Below are 20034 nucleotides of genomic sequence, written 5' to 3' on the forward strand. Positions count from 1 at the left end.
CAGGGTAGTGGAACTGAATGGTAGCCAGGAATTCTGGGTGTCCCGTGGGTGACTTTGCCCTAGTCAGAGGCTCTCTGGGAGCTCTCAGTCCTCATCCTGGGACGGGAAGGCTATACAGAGGAAAGGTGGGCATCGTGCTTTTATTACATGGCCAGTCCCCCTGAGACGGGCCAGAGACTGCCAGGACATAACTGGGTCCTTCATCATGATCCTGACCTTGTGACCCCATGTTGGGAAACAGCCCAGGGCCTTTCCTTCTGGCAAAGTGTGAGCTCTTCTACCCATAGGAGGAAGAAAGCCGATTGCAATCAGGTGGATCCTGGGCCCTCTTCCATCCGTGGCCAGCCTCTGACAGAGGTGAGGTGGGGGGTCACTGAAGGGTGAGACCCTAGAGCACCTGGCCTCTCCCAGACCACCCTTGAGACCAGACTCCCTCGGTTCCAGGGCCTAGAAGGTGGATAAAGAGAGCACGGGATTATCTATCGGGAGGGAAGCCACGGCCAGCCGTCCCCTCCTCCAGTGGGCTAGAACACCTGAGCTCCCCTCCACTTCCTTCCTCCCTGCCCCACTGCCAACTAGTGAGCCTCCTGGGTTTGCATCAGAGTGAGACACAGAGGCATTGCCCAAGGTGTGGGCATGTCCAGAAACCTGAAGCACTGTTTCCTAAGTGCCAGGGCAGGAAGGACTCAGCTGGGAGGGCCTTTGGGGCACTGACTTCCTCCTTATTCGAGAGGCCGCAGGAAGCCAGACCCCCCTCTCCCTCCCATGCTCAGGCCTGGTTGCAGAGAGAAGGGGCTTGTGGGGCAGCCCCTTCTCCCAGCCCCTGCAACCTCCCTGATGGTAAGACCAACTTCTGGGAGTCTGGGGAAGTGGGGCAGGCCAGCACCACGACTCCCATCTGTGAGGCTGGAAAGAGCCCCTTCCCTGCAAGGTGGCACTCTTGGGCTCTACTGTCATCTCAGAGGTCTTGGGAGGACTCCATGCGGGGCGCCTGTGGGTGGTGAGTGCTCACAGCTGTATCCAGGACCATGCAGAGCCGTGAAATGAACACCGGCCTTCCTAGATGGTCATCTTTTCTCCAGCATTTGAGGCATCCACCCTTTATTGACATATAATTGACATACAATATTCTACTAGTTTCGAGTGTATATCCTAGCGATTCAATATTTTATTTTATTTTTTTTTTTAATATTTTATTTTATTTATTAGAGAGAGAGAGAGCATGAGAAGGGGGAGGGTCAGAGGGAGAAGCAGACTCCCCGCCGAGCAGGGAGCCCGATGCGGGACTCGATCCTGGGACTCCAGGATCATGACCTGAGCCGAAGGCAGTCGCTCAACCAACTGAGCCACCCAGGCGCCCCCGATTCAATATTTTATACACTGTGAAGTGATCCCTGGGCTAAGTCTAGTCACCATCTGTCACCATACAAAGTTATTGCAATATTATTGACTCTATCCTCTATGCTGTACTTTTCATCCCCGCGGCTTATTTATTTTGTAAGTGGAAGTTTGTACCCCTTAATCCCTTTCACCTAGTTCACCTGCCCCCCCCACCCCTCCCCGCTCTGGTAACCAGCAATTTGTTCCTGTATCTATAAGTCTGTTTCTGTTTCGTTTTGTTCTGTTTGTTCGTTTGTGTTTTTTTTATTCTACACGTAAATGAAGTTATACGGCATTTTTCTTTCTTTATCTGACTTATTTCACTTAGCATAATATTCTCTAGACCCATCCACGTTTTCACAATGGCAAGATTTCATTTTCTAATGGCTGAGTCATCTTCCATTGTATATATATACCACATCTTCTGCATCTGTTCATCTATCAATGGACACTTGGGTTGCTTCCATAATTTGGCCATTGTAAATAATGCTGCTGTAAACATCTGGGTACATGTATCCCTTGGAATTAGTGTTTCTGTATTTTGGGGGTAAATACCCAGTAGTGTGATTACTGGATCATACAGTAATTCTATTTTTAACTTTTTGAGGAACCTCCATACACGGTTTTCCACAGTTTGCATTCCCACCAACAATGCACAATCGTTCCTTTTTCTCCACATCCTCACCAACACTTGTTTCGTGTGTGTGTGTGTGTGTGTGTGTGTGTGTGTTTTATTTTAGCCACTCTGACAGGTGTAAGGTGGCATCTCATCGTGGTTTTGATTTGTATTTCCCTGATGATGAGTGATGTTGAGCATCTTTCCATGTGTCTGTTTTCCATCTGTATGTCTTCTTTGGAGAAATGTCTGTTCATTTCTTCTGCCCATTTTTTTAATTGGATTATTTGTTTGAGGAGTGTTGAATTGTTTAAGTTCTTTATATATTTTGGATACTAACCCTTTATCGGATATGTCACTTGCAAATATCTTCTCCCATTCTATAGGTTGCCTTTTAGTTTTGTTGATGGTTTCCTTCCCTGTATAGAAACTTTTTTATTTCGATGTAGTCCCAATAGTTTATTTTTGGTTTCATTTTTCTTGCCACAGGAGACAAATGTTGCTACGGCCGATGTCAGAGACATTATTGCCTGTGCTCTCTGCTAGGATTTTTATGGTTTCAGGTCTCACATTTAGGTCTTTCATCCATTTTGAATTTATTTTTGTGTTTGGTGGAAAAAAGTGGTCTAGTATCATTCTTTTGCATGTAGCTGCCCAGTTTTCCCAGTACCATTTGTCGAAGAGATTTTTTTTCCCACTGAATATTCTTTCCTGCTTTGTCGAAGACTAATTGACCGTATCATTGTGGGTTTATTTCTGGGACTTCTATTCTGTTCCATTGAACTAGAACACTTGTGATTTTTCTTTCTTTTTTTTTTTTTTTTTTTTTTTTTTTTTGATAAGAGCCATAGTGACAGGTGTAAGGTGATATCTCATTGTGGTTTTGATTTTGCATTTCCCTGATGATGAGTGATGTTGAGCATCTTTTCATGTGCCTATTGGCCGTCAGTATGTCTTCTTTAGAGAAATGTTTATTCAGGGTGCCTGGGTGGCTCAGTCATTAAGCGTCTGCCTTCAGCTCAGGTCGTGATCCCAGGGTCCTGGGATTGAGCTTTGCATCAGGCTGCCTGCTCCGCGCGAAGCCTGCTTCTCCCTCTCCCACTCCTCCTGCTTATGTTCCCTTTCTAGCTGTCTCTCTCTGTCAAATAAATAAATAAAATCTTTTAAAAAAAAATGTCTATCAAGCCCTCTGCACATTTTTTATTCGGGTTATTTGGTTGTTAAGGTGTGAGTTTTTTATATATTTTAGATATTAACCCCTTATTGGAGATATGATTTGCAATTATCTTCTCCCATTTAGTAGTTGCCTTTTTGTTTTGTTGATGGTTTGCATGCAAACTTTTTTGTTTGATGTAGTCCTGTTTGTTTATTTTAGCCTTTGTTGCCCTTGCCTCAAGGGAGTGAGCCAAAAAAAAATATTGCTAAGACTGATGTCAGAGAGCTCACTGCTTATGTTCTCTTCTAGGAATTTTGTGGTTTCAGGTCTTACATTCAAGTCTTTAATCCATTTTAAATTTCTTCCCATTGTATATTCTTGCCTCCTTTGTCATAGATTAATTGACCATATATGCCTAAGGTTTTTTCTGGACTCTCTGTTTTATTCTATTCATCATCGTGTGTCTGTTTTTGTGTCAGTACCACACTATTATGATTACTGTAGCTTTGTAGTACAGTTTGAAACCAGGGGTCATGATCTTCCCAGTTCTGTCCTTTTTCAAGATTGCTTTGGCTATTGGGGGTCTTTTGTGGTTTCATACAAATTTTAGGATTCTTTGTTCTAGTTCTGTGAAAAATGCCTTTGGTATTTTGATAGGGATTGCACTGAATCTGTGGATTCCTTTGGATATTACGGACATTTTAACAATATTAATTCTTACAATCCATGAGCATGGTATATCTTTCCATTTTTTGTGTGTCATCTTCAATTCCTTTCATTAATGTCTTACAGGTCTTTCACTTCCTTGGTTAAAATTATTCCCAGGTATTTTATTCTCTATGATGTAATTGTAAATGGGATTGTTTTCTTAATTTCTCTTTATGATAGCTTATTATTAGTACACAGAAACAATCAATTCATGTATGTCAATTTTGTATCCTGTGACTTTATTGAATTCATTTATTAGTTCTTTTTTTTTTTTTTTTGAAGATTTTATTTATTTATTTGACAGAGAGAGACATAGCGAGAGAGGGAATTCAAGCAGGGGGAGTGGGAGAGGGAGAAGCAGGCTTCCCGCTGAGCAGGGAACCCAATGTGGGGCTCCATCCCAGGACGCTGGGATCATGACCTGAGCTGAAGGCAGATGCTTAATGACTGAGCCACCCAGGTGCCCCTCGTTTATCAGTTCTAATAGTTTTTTGGTGGAGTTGTTAAGGTTTTCTATGTATAGTAGCATGTCATCTGCAAATAATAACAGTTTTATTTCTTCCATTCCCAATTTGGATGCCATTTATTTCTTTTTCTTGTCTAATTGCTGTGGCTAAGACTTCCAATACTATATTGAATAAAAGTGGTAAGAGTGGACATTCTTGTCTTATTTCTGATCTTAGAGGAAAAGCTTTCCGCTTTTTGACATTGATGATGCTAGCTGTGGTTTTGTTATATATGGCCTTTACTGTGATGAAGTATGTTCCTTCTATACAATTTTGTTTAGAGTTTTTATCATAAATGGGTGTTAAATTTTGTCAGATGCTCTTTTTGCATCTATTGAGATTATCATATGATTTTTATCCTTCGTTTTGCTAACATAGTGTATCAGGTTGATTGCTCTGTGGATGTCGAACCATTCTTGCATCCCTGGAATAAATGCCACTTGATTGCGGTGTGTGATCCTTTTAATGTATCGTTGAATTCAGTTTGCTAATTGTTGAGGATTTTTGCATCTATGTTCACCAGGGATATTGGCCTGTAATTTTCTTTTTTCATGATGTCTTTGCCTGGTTTTGTATCAGGGTAATCCCAGCCTCATAAAATAAGTTTGGAAGCATTCCTTCCTCTTCAACTTTTTAGAATAATTGAGGAGGTTAACTCCTAACTCTTCTTTAAATATTTGGCAGAATTTACCTGCAAAGCTGTCTGGTGCTGGACTTTTGTTTTGGGAGGAGTTTTAAAATTACTGATTAAATTTTATTACTTGTAATCAGTCTATTCAGATTTTCTGTTTCTTCATAATTCCATCTCAAAAGGTTACATTTCCTACTTTTTAGTTTCATTGACCTTGCTATTGTTTTTTAAGTCTCTGCGTATTGCCACTCTGGTCTTTATTTCTTCCTTTTACTAACTTTGGGCTTTGATTGTTCTTTTTCTAGTCCCTTTAGGTATAAAGTTAAATTGTTTATTTGGGATTTTCTCTTGTTTCTTGAGGTACACCTGTATAACTATGAACTTTCCTCTTAGAACTGTTTTTGCTTTCTCCCACAGATTTTAGAAAGTTGTATTTTCATTTTCATTCATCTCAAGGTATTTATTTTCCCTTTGATTTCTTCATGGACCCATTGTTGTTTAGTAACATGTTGTTTAGCCTTTACGTATTTGTGTTTTTTAAAGTTTTCTTCTTGTAATTGATTTCTGGTTTCATACGATCATGGTCAGAAAAGATGCTTGATATGATTTCAGTCTTCTTGAATTAAGACTTGTTTTGTGGCCTAACATGTAATCTATCCTGGAGAATGATCCATGTGCACTTAAAAAGAATGTGTATTCTGTAGTTTGGGGATGAAATGTTCTCTATATACCTATTAAGTCCATCGGGTCTAATGTGTAGTTTAAGGCCAATATCTCCTTGTTGATTTTCTGTCTGGATGACCTATCCATTGAGGTAAGTGGGGCATTGAAGTCCTCTACTATTATTGTATTACTGTCCATTTCTTAAAATCCCTATGAGCTTTCAAAGATAACATGAGAGATTTTGAAGATATTTCCTTCTTAAGACAGACACTCCAGAGTATTCCTCAGACTTTGTGCAAGTTCCCTCTCTGGTAGAAAAGTTTGAGCAATGTTAAAATAAGGCATTTCCCCTCTCTGTGTGATTATTGTTTTTATAAAGATTCATTGAGATTCTAAGACCCAGAAGAATGCCTCCCTGATGGTGGGATTTAGTCCATGTGACTGATGACAGCAGACCAGAACTCCAGAATATTTGAGCTGGAAGGAACTGTAGGTATCAAGTCAGGTTCTTTATTAACAGAAAAGGTCCAAAAAAGGAAATGAGATATGCCCAAGGTCACAGAGCTCCATCTCAAGGGTGCCAACCCTACCTGCTTTGGAAACAACTTTAGCAACCACCTAACACCCACCCCTCCAAGATCCACAGCTGCAGCTCAGTGGACTCATTGCCTCCTCAGGGGCAATGAAAATCTTCTTGGGTCTAGGTCTGCTGCCCATCTGTCCCTCCACAGGTGGTTCTAGAGCCACCCAAGGTGGGTTCCAAAGCCCCAGGAAAAAGAGGTGCACAAGCTGTCTACATCCAGCTTTTTGTATCATTTGCTTTCTGTTCTGTGGCCTTGGCAATGGTCTAGTCTTATTCTCTCTACCCAGACATCTTTGCAGTTATTATAACTTTATTATCTTATATTAGTCACTAATCATAGCTTGTATTAGTCAAGGTCCCAGCAGGAAACAGATGGCACACTCAGGGCTCAACTGAAGAGAGTTTAATGGGGGGACTGTTTACAGAGGGCTGGTGAAGCACCAATAGACTAGCAACTGCAGGAAGCCATTACCACCCACACATCCAAAAGGACAATAAGAGGAGGTGAGTTGCATGAGCCCAGTGGGAGCTGGAGTCATGGGAGAAGGGCCACCCAGCAGGAAAAACACAGCCACTGGCAGAACTACAGGGAGGAAAGGAAGGAATGTGGAAGAAATGCCCCACCTCTCTTTCTTCCCTCCTCCTGGCTTCTGCCAGGACCTCCTGTTGGTGAAACCCATCTGGAAGCCAGATGGCAAGGGAGCCCAGATGAGATGGCCCACAGGGGATGTCCTCCCAGGTGGAGAAGCAGAGAATGGAAGGGGGGCAGCGCGAGGGACAGAGAATATCAGCACGTGACTAATTTCCTTCTCTCATTTATCTACTCTGCTTGCAAAGTGCCACATCTGTCATCTCTCTATGGTTCTTGAGTGCCGATCACTGAGTTCCAACCGGCTGGACATTTCATGTGGTCTGATTAGACCAAGTATCAGCCAGAAATGGCCAATTGCAGGAAAATATGTTGCAGAAAATGTTGTTGCAGTGAAGTCATGTTCTGTAAGCTTTATTCTTCATGGTTCAATAAATTCTGCCCATTTAAGTGCCCGAAACCCAATGTCTTCCCTTTTAAAAATGCTGAAAATGGGTATTTCTTCATTTACATGAACAGTGGGTGAAGCTTAATACTGTGTTGGACTGAGAACATCACATTCATGCCTTTGGTGATCTGGCAGGAGGCCCAGGGTCAGTAAGGCCCCAGCCCAACCAAAGCTGTCGCTGGGGGTGGTTACTAGGGTTCATCTCATATGCTAATTTGAATTGCTAGGTCACTGTGCTGACAAGGATCATGAGGCTGTTTCTAGCCTCAGCAGTGCCACGATTGATTAGTGATGTCTGCCATGGACACAGACAAAGCTATGGTGGTGCCATCTTGGACCTAAACTGTTACCTAGCTTGGCTTTTGGAGGAACCTCTCTGATTTCCTCCTCTACCAGCCTGTGACTTCCTACCCTCTCATTCTTCTTTCTTTCTCTCACCATATTGGATCATTCTAAGTGATCCCAGCCTAGGAGACTATCCAGCCAGGTCCACCTCAACCCCTCTAGCTAGCTGACCAAGGAACCTGACCACACTCTTCTTCACAGGCCACCACTCACGTGTACGTGACCATCGTGGACGAGAATGATAATGCACCAGTGTTCCAGCAGCCCCACTACAAGATTTTACTGGATGAGGGCCCAGACACAATCAACACTAGCCTCATCACCATCCAGGCGCTAGACCTGGACGAAGGGCCCAATGGCACAGTTAACTATGCCATTGTCGCAGGCAATATCATCAACACCTTCCATATCGACAGACACACGGTCAGCAGCTGATGGTGGGGTTTAGGAGGAGGTTCAGGTGGCTAAGGGGATTGGAAGGGACCTCAATGACATCATGGGAGGTGGGAGCAGAGCAAAGATGGAGTCTGGGAGGAAAGTGTGGGGGCAGCCAGTGCAGAAGGAAGCAAAGCTTGTGGGACGGCAACAAGGGCTCCCCATCATGGCCGGGATGTCAGAGCACACTTCCTGGGGTGGTCTGAGGGTACCCCATGAAGAAGCTGGTCCCCGGGGTGCCCCAGACCCACCACCCATTGATCCACCCTTGTCCCCTCTGTTATCCCCCAGGGCGTCATCACTGCTGCCAAGGAGCTGGACTATGAGATTAGCCATGGCCACTACACTCTGATCGTCACTGCCACGGACCAGTGCCCGATCTTGTCTCAGCGCCTCACCTCTACCACCACGGTGGGTGGGTGGGACATAGCCTCAACGTGGGGGAGGACAGGGCCCAGAAAGCTCTATCGGGGAAGGGGAAAAGGGAAGATTGTCCAGGAGAAACACCTAAATCCGAGAGCCCTGTCCTGGTCTTGGCAACTCAGCCAAATTTGCTGTGTGACTTTGAGGAGGTTACTGAACTTCTCTGCGTGGCTGCATCTGTCAGACAGATGATGACACCTGCCTTCCTCCCCTTCATGGGAAGAGCACAAACTCTGGTCAAACCAACAGAAGCTCATACCCCTGCTCTTCGGCTCCCTAGCTGTGTGACTCTAGGCGAGTCATTTAGCCTGCCTGAGCTGCACTTTCCTCCTCCATGAAACGGAGATAGTAGAGACTTGTCAGGGCATGGGCAGAGCGGATGAGACCATGGGAAATGACCGTAGTGAGGCAATAAATAGAAATGTGTAGCATTATTATGAACAATACGACGATTATGCCCATAAAAAGGCTTTGACAATGACAGTAACTTATCCATAGGCATAGCTTAAAAGCCCCCCCAACCAACCATGATCCCTGAGGATTCTTGCATCAGCCCTCTGAGACAGGATTATCAGACCCACTTTACAGATGAGGGAACTGGGCTCAGCACAGGGCTAGCCGGGATGCAGCCCCAGCTATGCTTGTCCACCATCTCAGGTACTTGTGAACGTGAATGACATCAATGACAATGTGCCCACCTTTCCCCGAGACTATGAGGGGCCGTTTGATGTCACCGAGGGCCAGCCGGGGCCCCGAGTGTGGACCTTCCTGGCCTACGACCAGGACTCAGGCCCCAACGGGCAGGTGGAATACAGCATCGTGGATGGAGACCCTCTGGGTGAGTGGGGCCTGAGCCAGGCATGGAGGGCAGAACAACCTGGGGGCCTCTGCCCCACCCCACTTAGGAGTCGTGGCCTTGTGCTCTCTGGGCCTCAGTTTCCCCACCCATAAGATGATGGAAATACTCTTCTCCCCACCCGTTCTTCACAGGGATATGTGAGAACATTCTGAAATCTGAGACTGGTAGCCTTGAAGGGTCAGAGACCCCTTTGAGAATCAGATAGAAAATGCCCCTGCATCATACCCAGAGGAAAGACTCCAGGGCGGAGGGAGGATGAATATCCTTGCCCCAAACCTTCAGGAACCCCCAGATGCATTCAGCACCCAGATTTTTCCACACAACTTGTTACCATGAATAGGCTTCACAGCTACCTCGGTGCTTGTCCTCAGGTGAAGAGCAGGGCTGGCCCTGGCCACAGCGGTTCCTCAAGTCAGTTTCTACTCGTTTCTGCAGAGTCAGAATTTCAAACTCAAAGGCCTTCCAGTGTCAGGCCGGGGACACACATGGGGGAAGGGGTCCAGGCAAGACAGTAGGGAGTAGTGGGGGCTGTGATGGCCTCGCTCAGCTCTGGCCAGTGTGGCTGTGTCAACATGCAGGCCCACAGGGGCGAGGTCTTCCCACCTTAAAGACAAAAGCTAGAAATCCAAATCTTTGTGAAACATCCTGATTTTCAATTGATCAATTGATCATTCAATAAATATTTATTGAGCACCTACCATATGCCAATCATATTCCAGGTGCTGAGGATGCGGGATGGTACAAAACAGACACGCGTTCCAGTGGGAAGACACAGGCGAGGAACCTACGTGGCTGAGGAGATAACTTAGTATGTTGGGAGGTGCTAAGTGTTATGGAGAAACATAAAGCCAAGAGATGGGACATGCCAGGTGAAAGCTGCAGTTCTGGATAGGGTGCTCAGGGAGGAGGTGACATTTGAGCAAAGACCTGAAGGAAGGAGGAGCAGGTCATGTGGACATCTGGGGAAGACCATTCCAGGCAGAGGGAACAGCAAGTGCAAAGGCCCTGAGGCCAGACACGCCTGGCATGTTCACATGTGTGAACGCCAGTGGCTGGTGTGAAGTCGAGCGAGCGGAGGAGCAGGAAGGGATGAGGTCAGAGAGGTAGTAGCTCCAGATGTTCTTGGGCCTTGCTGACCATGATGAGGACACGGCTTTGGCTCCAAGTGATCTGGGAACCATAGGAGGGCTTGGAGCACAGGAGGCACACAATTGGACTTAGCTGTTACCAGGGCCACTCTGATTCCCGTGCTCAGAACAGACCGTTGAGGTTAAGGAGTGGGAGCAGGGGGACCACAGGAGCCTGTTGCAGTCACTCAGGCTACAGATGGTGTGGCTGGGACCAGGCTGCTCGCACCAGAGGTGGTGACGGTGAAGTAGACAGAGCTCTGGTATATCTCAGAGCTGGAACCAACAGGATGTGCTGACTTAGTAGATGTGGAGAAAGTCTTAAGATGACACCAGGCTTTCGGTCTGAGCAACTGGAGAGAGAGGGCATGACCGTCTGCTTGTGGGGAGGCTGCCCCAGGAGCAGGTGTGGGGGATGAGGGGAGCTGTGAGATGTCAGGTGGGGCTTAGATGCACAAGCCAGGGGTTCAGGAGGGAGGTCTCTGCTGGAGGCAGGTACCTGGGAGCTGTCAGCACAGAGATACGCAAAGCCACGAGATGCAAGGCCCGCACCGGGGAAGGAGACAGACGAGAGCTCCAAGGGTAGAATCCGCCATCAGGAGGCTAAAACTCCACTTCTGTAGGGCAAGACTTGGAGCCCCTGCTACCCTGAGCTTGCAGGAGGTCACTCCATTCTGACAGGCCACCCTTTCATGTCCCAAAAGTCCCTTCTCTGGCCAAGCCCTGTCTTCCTTTCCCAAAACCAGCACAGTGAGGGACTTTCTCTGTTATTCTCCCAACCATGGAGGCCTTATCATTGCATGGGAGTTCCGGCGCCTGTTCGGGAGGCTGCCGAAGCTTCACTGAGGGGCGGCTGCTGGGCAAGCGGCTGAGCCCCTTCCTAGCAAGAGGCCCTCACTGCACCCAGCTTTGGGGTACAGGGCTCACGCCTGTATCGTAACAAACTGTAGGCGGCTCCGTACCATGGGTTTTTGGAGCCTTGAGCCAAACCTCCCAGTTAAATTGACACATGATCACGGTCAGCCATAGGAATTAAGGGTCATGTGGGGTGTCCCAGGAGACTGAGAGGCACCCCCCCCCCCCGCCTGGAGGAGTAAGAGAAGCTTGGAGTCCCCTTCCCCTAGGAAGGAAGAGCCCAAAGATAACTTCAGGATCACAGAGCACTGCCCCATTTCAGGATAGACAAGGGAAGGCTGGGGTGGGGGGGAGGGAGGGGTAACCTGGGGGCATGGCTGACTGGCTCCCACAAGGCACAGCGTCCACTCCCCGCAGCGCCTCCTACCTCCAGGTTCAGTGACACCACGGTGGTAACTTGAAAACCTGACACACTACGCATCAGGACGGTTTTCTGTGGAGAGCCGGCTGGGTGACACACGGACGGGAGAGGCACATGCCCTGGGCCACCCAGCTCCCAGCACTGCAGCCTGAGCCTGGAGGGGCTCCTGTGGCTGGGGAGACATCAGGGACGACAGGGTTCTCGCGAGCCCCACCAGGCTCTGCAGACAACATACGGCAAGCAATAGTTGGGAAACAGGCCCTATCCCCTGGAGCCCCTCCCGCTAACCTTAGCCTTCTCGGGACCTCCAGCTGTCCCTTCCATCAAGCCCGCTCCGTCCATCCTCATCCTCCCTGAAAGCCCCCACTTCCTTCAGAGGACTGCCTGGGCTTCCCTTCCGGGTTCCTGTAATGACACCAAGACCTGCCATGGGTCCAGCACACATGACGTCGACCAGGCCTTGTCCGGTCCCAGCGCCACCATGCAATGGTACCTCTTTATTGGCCCATTTTCCATATGAGGACATCGAGGCAAAGCTCAGTCACATGCCCACAAGCACATGGGAGTGAAGTTAGGATGCAGATGGAAAGCCTCTGTATTTAACCCCTGTCTCCAAAAGGAGTGGAATGCTGGGGAGTTCCCTGGGGGCAAGCTGCCGAGAATAATGAGTCCTGGAGTCCTTGGCCGGTCCACCTCCCCAATCTGCAGTCCTTGAGCTGATCTCATGGGGGTCTAGCTTGGGCCCAGTCCCCCAGAGCCTTAGGCCTGGCCTTCTGAGCTCTCAGAACCCTTTTCCTTCCTTCAAGAGGGTGGCTGGCTTTGGAGAAAGGGTTGGAGGCCATCTGTTCACACATGGTCAGGGGCCCAGGTAGGGCTGGGAAACCCCGAGAAAGGGAATCCCCAACTCTTGTGAGACCTTGGAGTGTCAGGCTCAGGAAATCCTGCTTCCGACAGCTTCCACCCCCCTGGGAGGGTGTGGCCTGTGAGGCTGTGGGTGGTGGGGGGCACAGAAGGGCTGTTCGGGAGTCAGGGCAGCAACGGGAGGGGACAGGGATGGTGAGGTAGGATGGGAAGGAGCAGGCAGAGGGAATTGTTGGCAGTTAGGGCCCCCATCCTTGCCGTGCCCCTGTGTGCTGTGTGTCCACGAGCAAGTCAGTGCCCCACCCTGGGCCTTTCCCCCAGGTGTCAGAGGAAAAGTGAAGGAAGTCTTTTCTCTCTGTCCCCAGTTCCTGGGGCATGCATAGAGGCAGCCCCCCTTCCTCACATCCACCCCACCTCCCTCACTCCCCTTCCCTGCCCTTCTCCTACCCACCCGGGCTCCCATCTGCTCCCCTCTGCCCTTCCCCTCCACCCGCTCCCTGTGCTCAGCCTTCTCTCCCAAACCTCCCGCCCTGGTCCGCTCTGACCAGGTGTCTAGAAAGACCACCGTTCCATGGATGCAGTAGGCTGAGGCCCAGAGCCCTGGATTTGAATACTGGTTCTGAAATGAACTTGCTGTGGGAGCTCAGACAAGGTGTCACCCTTCTCCGGACTCTCGATTCATTTTCCAAAGGACACGAGGGCCTGGATGGTCTCTGAGGTCCCTTCCAGGCCAGTCTGAGAATCTGAGGTTCTTGCTGTAGACACTCTCATACATCCGGCCCCCTCAGCCAGGCCGAAACAAGGACTGAAGCCAAAGGGCCAGCTGAGGGCTTTCCAAAACATCAAAGACAAGAAGTCAGGTCTGACAAGAGGCCAAGAGGTGGCCCCGGGCCTGGCAGAACCCTGTTGACAGACCAGCTGTGGCTCAAGACCAAGGCTGTATGGAGGGCAGCTGGGGGCTTCCCTGCCCTCAGTCACTTCCGCTCTGTCCTGCCCTGTGCCTCACCACTAGCAAGCCGTCCCTTGGGAGTAAGCTTTGCCCTTTCCCCGTTTTCCAGGACGTGGTATCTGGAAGGGATTGTACATCACAAAGTACCCGAGACCTTCATTAATCATTTTCTGATCAAGAGTGGTGAGAGGATGCTTGTGTAGAAAGGGGCCCCCACTTTTTTCGACATAACCGTCTTACTTAGGGTCAGTCCCTGTCCTGCGTGTGGCCCAGGGAAGGGAACTGAACCGGTGTCTCAGGCACGCTGGGGTAGAAGCGGGCCCATGAGCACCTGCAACCCAAGCAGCTCTCTGTCCCCCTCACTCCCGCCCTGCCCAGCCCTTGGCAGGCTCCCTGAGGATCTGAAGCTGGGGGCACGGGAGGCCCCGCACCCAGCTGTCCCCCACCCCTGGTGAGTAAGGCTCGCTAGAGGAAGCAGGGAGAGGCCAGGGCTTTCCACAGCTCCTGGCCATTCCCAGCTCACTCCAGCCTCCCCTGGGCAACACCCAGGGGAATTTGTGATCTCTCCTGTGGAGGGGGTGCTACGGGTCCGGAAGGATGTGGAGCTGGACCGGGAGACCATTGCCTTTTACAACCTGACCATCTGTGCCCGCGACAGGGGGGTGCCTCCTCTCAGCTCCACGGTGAGTGTAGGGGCTCCCCTCACTGCCCACCTCAACTCTCCATAGAGGTTCCTATTAATATGCCCACCCTTGTGCCCAGAGAGGCCCCAGGCTGACCTGGAGCCAGTCCAGACCCGCAGAGCCCCTAACAGGCTGGCCAGTGCCTCTCGGGGCTCACTGGGGCCTGGTGGTCATGGCCATTCAGAGCTCTCCCCACCCAGCCAGCCAGGCCTCCGCACCTGTCACTCTGCCGTTTCCCCCCTGCCCTCTGCCCGGCTCTGCCTCTTTGCCCTTTCGGCTTGCTTCTTATCCTCATTTTCATCTTCATGCCTTTTTTATTATCCTTGTCTTCCTCTACCTCTTCCTTCTCCATGGCCGCCTGCGCCTTTCCTTCGTCAATCACTGCCCCACCCCCTTGCTCGCCTGCCCCATCTCGCGCCCATCACTTCCTCCTCTTCCCCAACACGCCCCAGATGCTGGTGGGGATTCGGGTGCTGGACATCAATGACAATGACCCTGTGCTGCTGAACCTGCCCATGAACATCACCATCAGTGAGAATAGCCCCGTCTCCAGCTTCGTCGCCCGTATCCTGGCCAGTGACGCCGACAGCGGCTGCAACGCGCTCCTCACCTTCAACATCACCGCAGGCAACCGAGAGCGGGCCTTCTCCATCAACGCCACGGTAGGGAGGGCCCCAGGGTTCCTTCTCAACAGGAGGGCCCAGCCCTAGAGGCTTTCTGCTCTGCTGTCTGAGCGTCTTCAGGTTCAATTTCCTCCTCGAGCCTCTGTCCTCTGCTGGGACAGGGGAGTCTCTGGGTCGTGTGGAATCTTGGATTTCCAGCTGAGCCATCTCTGGGTCCCCGTCACCCCCAAGGCTTGCCATGTGCAGAGATGGGGCTGGAGCCTCAGTTCCATTTGGTTTATTACCAAGATGCACTGGGAAGTCCTCATTGTCCTCTTGGAGTATTACCAGCTTCTAGCACCACGGGGCTCTCGGGGCCCACCCGTCTGAGAGAGCAAGACCCGGGCATTGGTGGGTCACTCTTGCCCTGGCAAGACCCCGCCAGCCCATGATGGCCTTCTAGACCATATCTGTGGCAATCTGGGGACAGAATTCACAGCTGCTTCTGCAGCTGCAGGCAAAGCAGTTGGGCATCTGTGGACCAGAGCCTACAATGGGGGCCAGGTCGCTGCTCAGCTCACCAGCCCTCCACATCCCAGACAGGGGTCATCACCGTGAACCGGCCACTGGACCGCGAGCAGGTCCCAGAGTACAAGCTGACCATTTCCGTGAAGGACAACCCGGAGAACCCACGCATAGCCAGGAGGGTGAGGCCGGAGGACACGGGGGAGCAGGGCTGCATGCTTGGAGGTGGCCGGCAGCATGCCCGGGGGCTAGATGCTCAGGTGTCCAAGTGAGCCCAGTTCTACCTGGCATTGGGTGTGTGGCTTTGACAGGCAGATTTCTCTCCTACCCCATTTTCCTTCCCTTCCGCAAAATGAAGACTATCCCTACCCCAAAGTTGTGGAAGGGACTAGAAGGAGCCAATATCTATACAGTCATCAGCACTGTGCCTGGCACGTGGCAAACACTCAATGAACACCAGCTATCCTCTTTTCTCCCCAAACCACTGATACTTGGGCACACACCACCCATCACCACCCCCTTGCTCGCCTGCCCCATCTCGCGCCCATCACTTCCTCCTCTTCCCCAACGCACCCCAGATGCTGGTGGGGATTCGGGTGCTGGACATCAATGACAATGACCCTGTGCTGCTGAACCTGCCCATGAACAGCAGCATTGAGTTGGGGGGAGATGGGAAGCTGGGAGGCTGGACCCCCGCACTGCTGCTACCTCGCCCTGTGGTTTTGAATAACCACCCCACCTCTGGGCCTTGGTTTGCTCAGCTCTGCAACAGAGATAGCATCCAGGGGTATGGAGAGGTTCTAAGATAAGGACCCTACTGTGGTTTTTGAAAGGCACAAGGTACAGCACTGGGGGAGAGTTTGGTTGGGCCCAGACTGGGGTATCTGGCAGACCTGCAGGGTCTGAAAACCAAGAGTCATCTTCCTGCCTGAATTCCTTCCTTATCAGGAGATGGAACGTGATTAAATGCCAGTTGCATCCACCCTGTTCACTTCACAATACCTCTGTGAAGGAGTTAGGATTCCCATTTGCCAGACTGGAAAACTGAGGCCCGGATAGGGGAAATGATTTGCCCAAGGCCGCCAAGTGAGCTGCTAGCACAGCAGGGACTTGAACCCCGGTCTCTGGACCCTGAGTGTGGGCTTTTTAATCCTCTACCTCTGCGCCTCAACCCGCCACCTACCAACCCTCCTCCCACTGGAACATTTTGCTAGAACATGGCCTACAACCTAACCCTCCCTTGTGCCTCCCTCAGGATTTTGACTTGCTGCTGATCTTTCTGGCAGACGAGAATGACAACCATCCCCTCTTTACTGAGAGCACCTACCAGGCAGAGGTGATGGAGAACGCTCCCGCTGGTAGGTGCCAGACCCACCTGGGAGTTCCCGCTGCTGAGGCACCACCTGGGCCCCAGATGCCTGAGGACCTCCCTTGCGCTTGATAGGGGCCCGGCTGAAGGCTGGCTGGGGAGGCAGCCTCACCGCATGGCTGACCAGAGACCCCGCAGGTGCAGAAGGGTGTGGAGGGGAGGAAGGGGCACCGCTCTTGAGGGGCTGGTGGGCCCCGGGTTGCCACACCTCTTGGGGGCCAACCAAAGAGGCCATAGATCTGCTTGGAAAAGACAGCTGTGGTCATTGGTTCCCAAAGTGGTCTGAAAGCCGCCCCATTACCCCCCGAAGAGGGACAATTAAGGCGTGAAGACTACCCAGGAAAGGGGTAAGCTCACCCCTCCCTGCTCCCTCACCCCAGGAACACGGGCATCCTAGAGGCTTCTGGAAGCTCAGGGAGCACATATAATCAGAGGAGGGGGGCCAAGCGGCCCCAGGTAGGCCAGTCTAGCCCCTTCCCTGCACAAGTACACTGACCAGCCTCACCCTGTTCAGAGGAACAGACTCTCCTTTTTACCGTGCCACTGGGGAGGCCCCCCTCACCCCTCCTCCAGCCTCCCCAGCCCCAGAAGCTTGGGTTCTAACTCAGAAAGACATGAGCCACGATGCTCCTGTCTCTGGCTGGACATTCCCCCTCCACCTCTTAATCCCACCTGTGTATGTGCTCACACACGTACATGCTAGTACGTGCCCGTGGAAGGCATCGGCGCGGGCTTGCTCATGCGCACAGACACACACGTAGGTACCCGTGTGCAAACGTGCCCACTTGGAGCGGCAGACAGGTGCCCAAGCACAGGGAACCCTGGCCTGCCAGCACTCCTGGGTGTGTGCTCACCACCGTGACCACGGAGTCCTGCACGCATGCGGGGATCACATATTCCTAGCCGGGTACAGCCAGGCCCCTGTAAAGAGCATCTTGAACACACCCGTGTGGACAGACTGGGCTGGATGTGCATAGCTAGACAGTGCCCACACACTCAGGGAGCCCCCGACCCTCCCACGGAGTGACCCTCAAAGGCTGCTGGGAAGGCAGGCGCGCTCCGGGCGGGCCAGAAGGGCTTGCTCACCGTTGTTGTGTTTTCTCCCCAGCAGGGCTTTGAGGCTGCTCCCCAGGCATCTGCGTCAGTCTGCCAAGGCTGCCGCAGCCCGGCCCAGGGCTTCCCCACCCCGTCCACCTCACCTCCCTCCCTCTCATCCATCGTCAGCCATGGCTCACCGGGGCCGGGGTGGGGGAGGGGGCGGGCGGGGGCCAGGTCGGCCCCGCAGTGACCCCTCTCCCCCTGGCCCAGGGACCCCCCTCACGGTGCTCAACGGGCCCATCCTGGCCCTGGACGCAGACCTGGACGTCTATGCCGTGGTGACCTACAAGCTGCTGGGCTCCCAGAGTGGTCTCTTCGACATCGACCACCACTCCGGTGAGGGCTCCGTGCCACCCCAGCTCTCCCAGCCTGGCTCCAGGGCTTCCTGCTGGGGTGGGAGTGACCCACCGCTAGATCTAGGGCCTCCCTTCTCACGCTAGATCCAGGCTCTCCGGGGGGACCCCATTCCTCACAAGCCCCATTTTGCAGCTGGACTAAGCCCCCTGGGGCCGGGCAGGAGGAACCAGCAGGAGGCTTGGAGCCAACCCAAGGGACCTGCTGGTGCATAAGCTCTCAGCCTAGGCAATGAGCCCCCAAACCTGCTCCCTCCATCTGCTCATGCCCCGGGCAGAGGCTCAGGCCCCTAGTCCACCAGAAGCAGCCAAAGGTCTGTCCTCAAACCACATCCAAAGTTCCCCAGAGACCGTGTCCCATCAGTCCGGTCCTGGACAGGAGGCCAGCTTGGTGACAGGTGACAACAGGAAGGGATATGCTGGTGAGCAGGTCAGTGCTCCTCCCTGGGTCCCTCGTCCTAGGCAAGACTCTGGAGCACTGAAGAGGGTACCTGGGGAGAGGCTCATCACAGAAAATTGGCCGCTGGGGGCCCTCCCTAAACGCTGCTTGTTGAGCCTTCAGGGAAGAAAATCACTGCGTTGTCTTCCCCGCTCCACTTTCGTCTCTTTCCCCTATCACGCCCCTGTCTCTCTCTATCCCCTCCTGGCTGGCTCTTGCCCCGTCTCCCCACTGTACCCCCTTTCCTTTGTGTCTCCTCGGCTGGTGGTGCCGGGTGCCAGGCGTGGTGACAGTGAGGTTCGGTGTCATCATTGACCGGGAGGCCTTCTCACCCCCGGTCCTGGAGCTGCTACTGCTGGCTGAGGATATTGGACTCCTCAATGGCACAGCCGACCTGCTGGTCACCGTCCTGGATGACAATGACAACTGGCCCACCTTCAGCCCTCCCACCCTCACAGTCCACCTGCTAGAAAACTGCCCACCAGGTAAGCAGGGCCCAGGCCGGACCTGCTTGCTGGTCCATGGGGATTGGAGCCTCACAGGTTGGAGGCAGAATTCACCCAGTGGGAGAAAGAAGGGCAGCAGGGCGGGCAGAGAGAGCACTGGAGAGGGGGGGTCAGAAAAACCAGGCGGCCCTCACCTCCCTGCTCTGATCCACAGTGTTTGTCTGGAAAATGAGATTATTAAGATATGTTCCAACCGTGTCCCTGGTCGGAAAGACTGTTTTAAAGTCAAAATAGGATGAATGTGATTCCCATCAAAATCAAATATGATTTGGAGGGTATATTTGATTCTAAAGGTCAGCTGGAAGAGTAAGAACATTCTGAGATAGAAGTATAAATAAGGCAGATTTGCCTTAATTGTCCCTCTTGGGGGGGGGTAATGGGGCAGCTTTCAGACCACTTTGGGAACCAACATGATAACATGTTACAGAACTACAGTATTTACGACCACATGATAGGAGCACAAGACTCTGGGACAAAGTAACCCAGGAACAGATACTGGTAAATTAAGGAAAGTAATATTATGTGATTAAAGAAACAGTGAAGGGGGGCCTGGCTGGCTCAGTAGGTGGAGTGTGGACTCTTATTCTCGGGGTTGTGAGTTCGAGCCCCACATTAGGCATAGAGAGCACTTAAAATCCTTTTTTTAAAAAAAAAAAAAAAAGGAAACAATGAAATCAGTTGTGAAAACTAATTACTGTGCAAAATATCTATTAATATTCAGTGCAGATTCTCACCCCATATCAGACACTAAAATGAAACCTAAAGACGTTCTAGAGAAAATACAAAAGAATAGAAACATTTACAAACAAAAGAAGAAACTTCAGGTGAATGTTTCTCTGATTTCTGATAAAGAGGTTCTAAGCATATGAGAAACAAAACTCAAAAAAGGAAAACTATTACATTT

At 51.1% G+C, this 20034-nt stretch overlaps 1 protein-coding gene across 1 annotated transcript in view; it reads left to right on the plus strand.

The window, feature by feature from the left end:
• Positions 1 to 20034, plus strand: part of CDH23 (cadherin related 23) — a 359724-nt gene that overhangs the window by 320016 nt on the left and 19674 nt on the right. Inside the window, 9 exon segments of the mRNA XM_032423932.1 lie at positions 7827 to 8048; positions 8352 to 8471; positions 9141 to 9321; positions 14105 to 14238; positions 14691 to 14900; positions 15440 to 15547; positions 16621 to 16723; positions 18043 to 18168; positions 18906 to 19109. Of these exon segments, the coding sequence (XP_032279823.1) occupies positions 7827 to 8048; positions 8352 to 8471; positions 9141 to 9321; positions 14105 to 14238; positions 14691 to 14900; positions 15440 to 15547; positions 16621 to 16723; positions 18043 to 18168; positions 18906 to 19109 (1408 nt within the window).

The sequence above is a fragment of the Phoca vitulina genome, unplaced genomic scaffold (genome assembly GCF_004348235.1).
Source record: "Phoca vitulina isolate PV1807 unplaced genomic scaffold, GSC_HSeal_1.0 scaffold29, whole genome shotgun sequence".
NCBI lineage: Eukaryota > Metazoa > Chordata > Mammalia > Carnivora > Phocidae > Phoca > Phoca vitulina.